Source organism: Otolemur garnettii, unplaced genomic scaffold (assembly GCF_000181295.1).
Source record: "Otolemur garnettii isolate 467f Iridium unplaced genomic scaffold, OtoGar3 scaffold00005, whole genome shotgun sequence".
Classification (NCBI taxonomy): Eukaryota; Metazoa; Chordata; class Mammalia; order Primates; family Galagidae; genus Otolemur; species Otolemur garnettii.
In genome coordinates, this window is record NW_003852400.1 from 41,218,340 (window position 1) to 41,229,203 (window position 10,864).

Below are 10,864 nucleotides of genomic sequence, written 5' to 3' on the forward strand. Positions count from 1 at the left end.
GAGGCACGGGAGGATATGGATAAGTACATGCAGATTGCTTCCTGGTGTCTGGCTGCTGAGGTAGGAGGTGGCTCCCTCATATGTATTTAGACTTATTGAGGCACAGGAGGATATGGATAAGTACATGCAGATTGCTTCCTGGTGTCTGAGAGAAATTCCACTCAAGATGTTGCTTCCTCCATGAAGCACTGACACATCTGGCTGCAGGGTGATCATCTCTGCATTTTCTCTGCAGAAGGAAAAGGAAGGAAACAGTGGTCTGTCACCTTTTGACACTTTAGTGGCCTCTGGAGTTTCAACCCAACCTGCTTGCTGGAGTTAGTCCTGTCCTGGGCAAACTAAAGGATTCGCTTTTGATAATGTTGTGAAAATTTGAAAGTCTAATTCTTTTTTTATTTCCAATACAGAGTTGGGTTATCTCTTTTATATTGGTTGGGATTGGGTTCAGCTTCCTGTAAAAGAATGCCAAAGTCATAGTGGCTTAAACAACATGGAACTGTATTGCTCTCATCTCCAGTGCATCAAAGTGGACAGTTCCCAGAGACATGGGCGCCTTCCACCTGTGTGTTCCTCAGACCGACATATGGCCTCTGTTCTCCAGGTCACTCAGTCAATGGGGGATGGAGCAGGAAGAAGGAAGTGGAGGGGAAAATGGATATTCCCCAGTGGAATCAGCTCCCGAGAAAAAGTCATCTGCCTTAAGCCCCACCCTCCTGCTCACCATCTCACTGGCCAGATCTTTAGTTGCATGATCAGACCTATCCACAAGAGAGACTAGAAATTGTCATCTTTTAGCTGGACATATTGCTGTCACCCCAAATTAAATTTGTTTCTAAGAGAGAAGAGAGAGTAGATATTAGGTAAAGAACTAGTAGAGTCTGCCACGTGTGCCATCCAAAACTTTCTATATTATTTGAAATAAAAAGAAATTGAATAAACATGTTCAGGAACTCATTCAGTACCCAATAAAGTAACTGGAAAAGTCCTGGGCAGCAGAATAGCAGAAAAGGAGAAGTGAAATTCTCCAAGGGAATATTAAGAAATTAGCTGAGCCTATATCAAGGCATTTATTTTTTTCAACTCATATTTTTAGATGCTGATTATCACTAGAAGCTATTCTACACAAATGAGTCAGATGAGATAAATCTCCCAAGAGATTTATCTTATCTTCAGCCTATAAATGAGCCTCAAGGAATATGGCTTTGCTAAAATGATTGTGCAACTGACTTTAAATTGACGTTCTTCTCATGTTTAGATACAAAGTCATGGAGTTTTAAAATGGAAAAGATCTCAGTCATTCGATTGTACGTTAAATGATTCTCAAGTGTTTATGATACTAATTTATCAAGAGGCAGTTTACACCACTGGTTAAGAGGAGGATTCTATATCCATCCTAAGTATGCACTAAAAAAAAATAAATAAATAAGAAAAACAAAAAGAGAGTGATTCTAAAGGCATAATGCCTGGGTTCAAATTTTGGTTCTGCCACTTGCTACGATTAAACTCTCTAAGCCTTTGTTTCCCAGTCTGAAAAATGGGAGAAAATACCTACCTCATGGGGTTGCAGGTAACTATTCAAATTAAATGAGATAATGTGTACAAAGGACTCAGAATGGTGGCTTGCACGTAATGCTACACGTGTTTACACCCACGTTTAATTATTTTTTACTGTGTCAGGCCCTGTGCTAAGCACCACACCTTAGAGATAAGCTAGAGATGAACTTTGCTTTAAAGATGATGAAATTTAAGTCAGTGTGCCAGGCGATTGCCTGTCTTCTCCCTTTGGAACTGCATGTCCCAGGCTCCCATGCCAGCTGGCTCCCTGTGAGTCAAGGTGGGGAGCCCAGTGGGAGGCACTGGGTTAAGAGCAGGAGGAAGAGAGAAGCCCAGTGGGAAACCAGTAGCTGGCAGGGTCCCTGCTCCTGTGGGATCACCAGTTGAGCCCCATTTCCCCCTGGTGCTGACTCCCTCAGCTTCTGGACCTTACTAACAGCTGTGTCCCCATCATCCCTCCAGCCTAGCATTGGCAGCTCTTTCTGCCCTGGCTAATCTCTGGATTGGCCCTTCACCTGCTCTTTGGTTGGCTTCTCAGCTTTCCCATCAACAGTATAACCAACTTTCTGTATGAATTTCCATCTGTTTGAAAATCCTGGAGAGGTCTCTGTCCTCATGGATGAATGCTAATTGACAAAGCAAGACAGGTCATCTTTCTGGCCTACTTTTCTTACCCTCTGGATACAGGGCTGCAACCACTTTGTCTCATGAGGCACTTTCTGGTCACAATTCACACATCCTAGAAAAGCTAAATGATTTGCTCAGAGTCATACAGCCCATCAGTGATCCACTGAGAACTTGAACCCAGATCTAAATAGGAAGGCATCATCACAGCACTGTGTTTTTCCCTTTAAATCTTGAAGTCCAGGATGTTGATATACATCCCAATTCTCTACAATTGTCCTCCCCAGTATAAGAAGCCTTCCCCGCCTTCTGGATATTATTTTTCTGAACCCAGTTTAATATGTTGTTTTTAGGACTACTGAGCCACACCAGTAATCCCAGCTACTTGGGAAGATGAGCCGGAAGATCACTTAAGCCTAGGAATTTGAGTCCAACCTGGCCAATATAGCAAGACCCCATCTTTTTAAATAAATAAATAATTTTTTTAAAAAATAGAACTACTGAGGCTTCTGCACTATAACCGAAAGGGTTCACTTAAGCCACATAAGTGTCTAGGTAGGTTGAAACTTAGCGGCTATCTACATAGAGCACTCCTATTTTATGTGTATGCTTAATGTGATAAAGCGATTGATGCTGTAAATCATACCACTGTACCACTGATTTGAACTTGGATATTCCCTTATCTTTGGATTTTCTGTTTTCCTGCCTTGGATTCAGGAGAACTAATATGGGCTAGCAGTGCTCCTGTTTGCATTCCGGGCAGCCACTATCCTGTGCTTACATCAGCAACCCTGAACATTTAGCTGTAATGATTATTGCTTAACATTTATTGAGGCCTGTCAGTGGGCTAAATGCAGAGAGATGGGGGATGAGGCACTTATCCTAATGAGTTGCAATGTGGATCACATCAGCTTAATTCACTGCAAACAGCTTTTAGAGAAAATGGAATAGAAAGCTCTGCGGTGTTTTGTACTAGCCTGGTTATTTACAAGCCCTCACAAGAAAAGTAAGAAAGTGTCACTTCCTTTCTCCCTTAAGAGAAAACTTTCTTCTCCAGAATTTTCTAGACTATTCCAGCAACAATGCACCCTTCTAGCTAGGTAGGCCTGATCCTGTGACCCTCCCGCAGTTTAAAACCATCAGAGACTTTGCATCTTTTCAGGACGAAGTCCTAAACTGGATAAACAGAGCACTCACAGTGTGGTCTGGCCTCAACTTCCCATTCTCAGCTTCCCTACCCCCACCCCCTTCAGCAGTTCCTTAAATATCTCTCAGTTCTTTGGTAAACCCATACTTTTTCACTCGATGACATCTTTGCCCTTGTTATTATTTTAGATTCATTCTGTCATGTGCTAGGTGGATTTCTCTAATTTTTTAAGAACCAACTCAGAACTCACCTTCTACATGGAGCTCCCCAATCCCTGCAGGAAGTTTCCTACTACTCATAGTAAGAGTAGCTCTACCTTGCTGAGCCACCTCCTATGATGCTGCACACTTCCCTTTCCAGAGCATTGCTGGGGAGGGGTTTTATCCCCAATTTATAGATGAAGAAATTGAGACAGAGAGATTATCTCACCTACCTAAGGCCAAGAGCTAGCATCAACCAAGCAAATTCTATGGAATCCCAGAACACCTCAACCTCCTGGACCCTTCATGCGTCTGCAATGGCCTTATAAACTCTAGCACAGCACTACTCATGGGGCTCCCAAACAACGAGTTTGCCAATTTCTCTTCCCACATAAACTGTAAGCTCATCCCCTCCCCACTCCACCCCCCACACCCTGACTTCAGCACCTTGCTTTATCCTCTTTCCTCTCTAGGATCTGGAATACAATAGATGATTTCTTTTTCTTTTCCCCATGATTTTATTTATTTATTTCTTTATTCTTAATTTATGGCTTTAAGTTCATTGAGGGTACAAAGAATTTGGTTACACCATTTGCATTTGTTAAGTAAAGTGCCTCTTATAATAGTGTCCCACCCCCAAGACATATGCCATACACCATAATTCTCCATCCTTTTCCTTGTCCCCTTCCCCCAGTCCCTCATTCCCCTGGCCCCCACCTTGAATTGATTTGGGTTTTTCACTTATGTGGGTATGTATTGGATCATCTACTGGCTTCATATTAGATTGAGTACATTGGAGTCTTGCTTCTCCATTCTTGTGATACTTTACTAAGAAGAATGCATTCTAATTCTATCCAGGTTAATACAAAAGATGTAAAGTCTCCATCCTTTTTAGGGGCTGAATAGTATTCCATGATATACATAGACCACAGCTTATTAATCCATTCCTGGATTGGTAGGCATTTAAGTTGTTTCCATATTTTGGCAATTGTAAATTGAGCTGCAATAAACAGTCTAGTGCAAATGTCCTTATAATAAAATGATTTTTTTTTCATCTAGGTAGATGTCTAGGAATGGGATTACAGGATCAAATGAGAGGTCAATAAATGATTTCCAAATTATTAGTTATTATTATTAATTCTGCATTCATTTCTGGTTCCTTCATGTAACTCTGGAAACCTTTCTTGCCCTTTTATTCTAGGATAATGGTCCTAGATTCTTTCCCCACAAATTGGACTTTCTGGAGGTGCCTGCAGCACAAAAGCAGCTTTGGGCTGTCCTTGAAAACAGAATAAAATACCAGCATAGAACAAAGTTGAACTCTCCTGCATCTCCTAAGTCACTGCTGCAGCCCTTTTCTGCCCACGTCTTCCATCCTAACTACATTGCTTAGAGAGGCAGAATACTAAGCGTTATAGGGTAGGACAGCTCTGGCTTGGAGTCTAGGCTCTGTTACTTCCCACCACGTGACCTTGAACACTTTTAGAACTCCTCGAAGTCACGGGGTCCTCCCGGGGTCCATTTGTAAAATGGAGTTGATAAAAAAGTCTACCTCACAAGAAAAAGTGGTGGTCAGGATTAAATAAGACGAGGCCTGCAGCATTTAGCCCATGTCCTGTCGATAGTAAGTGCTCAATAAACCTAATTTATAATTATCATTATCCAACTTCTTGCTTTTGAAATTTCTGTTCAAATGTTCACGGATAATTAAGGTCTGAGCTAATATGGGTTTTAATGTAATAGCACCCAAAAAAGTTTTCTTTATAAATAATGGCTCCTGAAGTTATTTTCAACTTCAAAGTTCAAAAAATGACAAAATATCCACCAGGGAGACTGGAGATTTTGCCCCATCTCCATCCACTGACAGTGCTGAGAAGGTGGCTGCTCCTACACAGATGATCCACCAGGAGGTTCACTTAAGCAGATGGAAAATGGGTCTTGACGAATGCTGTTTTTCTCTCTTTCATTTTTTTTTTTCATGCTAAAGACTACTTTGCCCAAACAGAAGACTCCTAAACTCTAGGCGCATTCCTGTAGCAATTCTAATTCCATTGTACCAGACTACTAGGCAAAAGACCAAATTACCTTTTTTTCCTAATCTTTATTGCATTCTTTACCTTGTAAATGCCCTTCTTTTGTTCTCCAACTTAATCTTCATGACAACTGGAAAAAAAAGATACAATTATTTTCACCACTTTATATATGAAGAGGTTGAGGTGTAGAGAGGTTTTGTTACTCGCCCGAGGTCATACAGCTAAAAAGTGGGGAAGCAGGGAATTGAGCCTAATCCTATCTGACCCCAGAGCCTAACCTCCTGGTTGTTACACTATTCAGTCAACTTCTGTCATAAACTTAAATAACTTCGGTGTACACGCCTCTATTTTCAGATATATCTGGAGCATCTGTCTTTTGTAATCAGTAGTATGTTGATGAACGTTTAACCACTAAACGTGGTCTCTAGGAGAAAAATCAGTATTAGAAGGTGTAAGTCCTCCTTCTATGCCTGATCTCATGACACTCGTGTCATGTCAGACAGCTCAAGAATTCCTGAAAATGTAACCATTAGCTGGTCACTCTGCACCCAGCCACCACGGCTCTCTGTCCAAGTTAGAGAAAAGGTTTCCCACGAGTGTCCACCCAGCTTGTCTTTAGGTCGGTGATTCTCAATCCTGGCTACACATGAGGAATCACCTGGGAGCTGAGAAACATCTGCTCCATCTCCAGGGACTCTGATTTAATTGATCTGGGTAGTACCCAAGGCAGCCGTACTTTTTCCTGATTCCTCAGATAATTCCTATGTGCAGCCAGAATTGAGAGGCACCACCCTAAAACAATGTCTTACTCACCACCTACTCATTCATCAAAGATTTGACGACTCTGCAATCAGTTATGCTATATCTATATTATTTTCAACTTTAACTTTTAAGGGGTAAGTAACCAACTGTGCTTGTTCATAACATTTTATTTTTTTATTTAAACTAGTTCATTCAAGAAGTAATTTCTAGTGTATTTCCCCCTCATTTAAACAGCGGCTGGCATATAATCAAAATGCAATAAAGTATAGCTATCATCACTTTTTTCATTGCTGTTACGACCTTAAATGAAGTGATCTTTAACAACTTATGATTCTCTTAACCGTTGCATTTTATAATCTACATTTGGTTGAGTCTCAAGTGATTGATGCAAATATGTTTGTCCCCAGGACATCATCTCTCCCCAAGCAGACCCAAAATCAGGGATCTTCCTTTTACTCGGAACAACCTAGCTCCCCTACCAGACCAAAAATGTAAGTACTATGAATCTACCTCAGCTTTCTTTGCAAATGCTGACATGTCTAGACCCAAATAAATGTTATTTCAGTTTACTTTCATTTTCTAAGGAAACATCAGGTGCCAACACTTATAAATTACAGGAAAATAGAGGACGGTCTTTAAAGCTTCATCCAACTTGGTAATGCTTATTAAAAATAAATAAATAAAAAGAATACTCCCTTTGGGAACTTTTGTGTTTGAACTATAAAAACAATATCAAGTTTATTTTGCTATGTATTATTTAATGTGCTAAGAAACTGCTTTAAAAATTCTTAAGACTGGCCTCTTGACATTGATTTCCTTACCATGTTGGATAGAGAGAAATGTACATCATCTCTGTACTTACAGTTCCTGCATTGCTAAGCAAAAGAAAAAAAAATGCTGTTCATTAGGATTATTTATGTATTATTGATTTATAATATTTTATATAAAAATCTCTAAGATAAGATGTTAATATATTCTTTGGGGCCAATGATATTCAGACTACAGCGTACTTAAGTATCACCCGGGAGGCCTCACACCCAGGGATTCTGAGTTTGGATATCCTTATCCTTGTACTCTGAGGCAGGTTTGATTACTGTTTCCATTGCAGAGCCAGAAGCAAAACTACAGAATCTTTTGCCTCATGAAATAATGTTTACTGGATTCTAATTTCTTTCCTTTTTGTCTTCCTGGTTTATCCCACACCCTTCGTAACATACAGACACACACACACAGCTTTTCTACATCCTGTTAGTTGTGGGTGATTTCAGGCAAGGGTCTCAACCCCTCTATTCTTCAGTTTCTTCTCTCTGTCTATAACAGCAGTCCAGTCTGATAAAAATGGTGGGAGAAGGATAGGCACAGTGGCTCACACCTGTAATCCTAGCACTGTGGGAGGCCCAGGTGGGTGGACTGTTTGAGTGCAGGAGTTGGAGACCAGCCTGAGCAAGAACAAGACCTTGTCTCTACTAAAAATATAAAATTAGCTGGGCATGGTGGCCCACACCTGTAGTCCTGGGTACTTGGGAGGCTGAGGCAAGAGGATTGCTCAAGCCCAAAGTTCGAGATTGCTGTGAGCTAAGATGATACCACAGCACTCTACACAAGGCAACAAAGTAAGACTCTGTCTCAAAAAAAAAAAAAGAAAAAAACAGGGGAGGGGACAATTAAATAATGTTTTACATATGTAAGACGCTTGGCACATTGTTTGCACAGAATAAATATCCAATGCGTCTCTTCTTCCTGGGCTAAGGTTTGAAGGGGACAAACCTAGAGATCTAAAACCCTTTCAATAAAAGCAGGGAGCCATAGGGTTCATAGAACCACAGCCCTGTCCTTTCGCAAATAAGAAAATTAAGAGGTGGAGGGATAAGGCCAAAGCCACACAGAGAGTCAGTAGCAGAAATCAAGACCTCTGCTTGACAGATCAGTTCCTCTTCCCTTTACTGATTGTGTAAAGTGAGCGCTTTGGATGGTGTCAATTCTATCCTTGAGTGAAATTCAGGCCTGAACCTGGTTTTAAGCAGAACCATAGCCACTAAGAAATCTAGTGAAGGAAAGAGTCACTCTGTCTTGAATCCTGCTGGGACTTGGAAAAGCCAAAGAAGGGAGGTTTTCTTTGGCAGGGCCAGAGAGCTTTGCTTTTCACAATTAAGTTTCAGGACAGAAGGAAAGATAAACATCTTTGTTCAACTTAGCTTTATGAGAAAGAAATGAAAGGGCACACAATGCCTTTGCTAAAAGAAACCCGAGAACCTTTTGAGGTTTGCATAAAAGCACAGCACAAATGGCTTGGGCTTGTTCAGAGCCTGTGAGCAGTGGCTGAGCAGGGTACCTGCTCCACCCCCAGGAACAGCTCCGCCAGGCACACACAGCCCAGTCATGTTTTGATCAAACATGGTGCAGCCTTGTACTCGTGCATATTTGAAATCCCAGCCTCAAGTGCAAACCTGGGCAGACAGGTATACATACACAGCTTCCCTCCGCAGCCCAGCTCTCACTAGACACGCTTCTTAGAAGTGTCTCTGCTCCTCAGAAAACAATACACCTCTCCTGCCACCTTTCTCATGAGCTTTAAAGGAATCTTGAAAGAAATCTTGAAAGTCTCTCATTCTGTATTTTTCTCTCCCCAGTTCTCTCTGGAGAACCTCTACGGACAAACCGAGTGCTACCTGCTATCCCAAGTCAGCGGGGACACGGCACACCAGCTGAAGGCAGTGAGCCCTCTGCCAGTCCCTCAAGGGATGAAAACTGACTGTGATTATATATATATTTTCAATTCTCAGAGGATGAGATGGCTCATTTATAAAAATAAAGACTGTAGTCAACTACATTCTATAAGCCATTCAGTTTTATAACTCAAAAAGAATAAAAAATTCTTTATTCCAAGTAAAGATACTTCCTAAATAAGCACTTGGAATCTTTGAATGTGCACACACTAGAGGTCTGTGAGTTTCTGTGACCTCTACATGCCAAAATTAAAAGACAAACTGTGTTGCCAGCTGGGAAACTTTGCTAGGTTTGGTTCCCTCTGTGCCATATTTGCTGTTTCTTGTCATTGTTCGGTTGTTTTTTGCTGAATGACTTTATGTTTTGGGGGGGGGGAATGTATGCTTTGCTGAATAAAAAACAAAAGTACATTCCAGACACGTTCTTCACATTTATTGTAATTCTACCTTGGACTAATGAAACTTAATTCACACGAAAGCAATCATACCTAGAATCAGTCACAGTTCATGGCTTTGAAATGTACAATCCTCTGAAAAATATTTTCTGACATTGTGAGTTCCTGGCTACAGCCCAAGTCACTTGACAATGTTTATCTGCTCTTTGTTATTTGATTATTTCCACCTGCTGTCAGTTTCAGATATTGATTGTTCTAACAGGGAGAAGGTCAAGTAAGTCAGAAAGGTCTACCCTGGCCTCAGGTGATTGAATAGATGTTTCTCATACATTCCTCAAATACGCTACATGTTTATTTTTTCCATTTCAAAATAATGGTCTCTGCCTACTGAAGACTTTCCCAAACTTAAGACTTAGCCAAGCTTTGAAAGACTACTATTAACTGTATATTTCCTTACTAAGATGTTTGTATGTTGTTTGGATTGATTTTTGACTAGAGATCTGTATAAAGTTCAAGGCTTAATAAGATAATGATGGCTCCATGTTTTTTTCTAAGCCTGCATATTTTGTAAATATCTCAAGTTCCCGTATAACATTTAACCACTTTATATTAGTATTATTTGTTTTGAGAGGTCAGACTCTACCACTAAGTAGATAGAAGCTCTTCTGGGACCAAATCATAATTCTTTGGGTTTGCACTTCTAGAAATGTGTATGGTACCTGGCACCAAGTAGACACTCAATCTTTTTTTCAGGAAGGAAGGAAGGGAAGGGAGTTGAGAGGTAGAGAGGGAGTTGGAAAGGGAGAGAGATGTAAGATGTGATAATGAAACAGGTCACAGTTCATAATCCCATTTGGATGTTGACAATAGTCCAAATCAGCGATTATAAAAGAGAAAGATTATGGATCAACCTCCCAAGCTAGCAGCAGCTAGAAGGAGAGCAAATCATGTTGAAGATGGGAGAGCTCTTGGGACACAGCTTCTGAAGAGTTTTCTTCTGTGTTTCATTTAGCTTGTGGACTGTTTTTTTTATCTTTGAAGAATCATTCTCTATATGCATCCGATTGTTCAGCTGTTCAGTTGTGTCAGCACGCTGCTTCTAAATCCATGTCCACCCACAAGTAGATACCTGGCCTCCACTGCCTAGATTAGTCAGGATAGGCTAGCTTCTACTTCAGTAATGAACAAGGCCAACTCTCTTAGGCTGACACAGCCTATTTCTTATTCACAATATGTTGAATTGTATTCAATGCCAGCTGACAGAATTTCAGAATTTAGACTCCATTTTGGTATGTGCTTCCTTGGTGACAAAGCAGAATAAATGAGAGGTAAGTCTTATCATGTCCTCTCACACTTCATTTGCCAAATCATACGGACTTCAAAGGAAGTAGAGAAATGTAATCCTTCTATGTGTCTGAAAAGG

General features: G+C 40.7%; 1 protein-coding gene across 1 annotated transcript in view; it reads left to right on the plus strand.

The window, feature by feature from the left end:
- Window positions 1–9,072, plus strand: part of ANKRD55 (ankyrin repeat domain 55) — a 103,000-nt gene extending 93,928 nt beyond the window's left edge. Inside the window, exons 10-12 of the mRNA XM_003782753.1 lie at window positions 1,612–1,615; window positions 6,728–6,811; window positions 8,951–9,072. Of these exons, the coding sequence (XP_003782801.1) occupies window positions 1,612–1,615; window positions 6,728–6,811; window positions 8,951–9,072 (210 nt within the window). The remainder of the gene's footprint in view (window positions 1–1,611; window positions 1,616–6,727; window positions 6,812–8,950) is intronic.
- The last annotated feature ends 1,792 nt before the right edge of the window (window positions 9,073–10,864 follow it).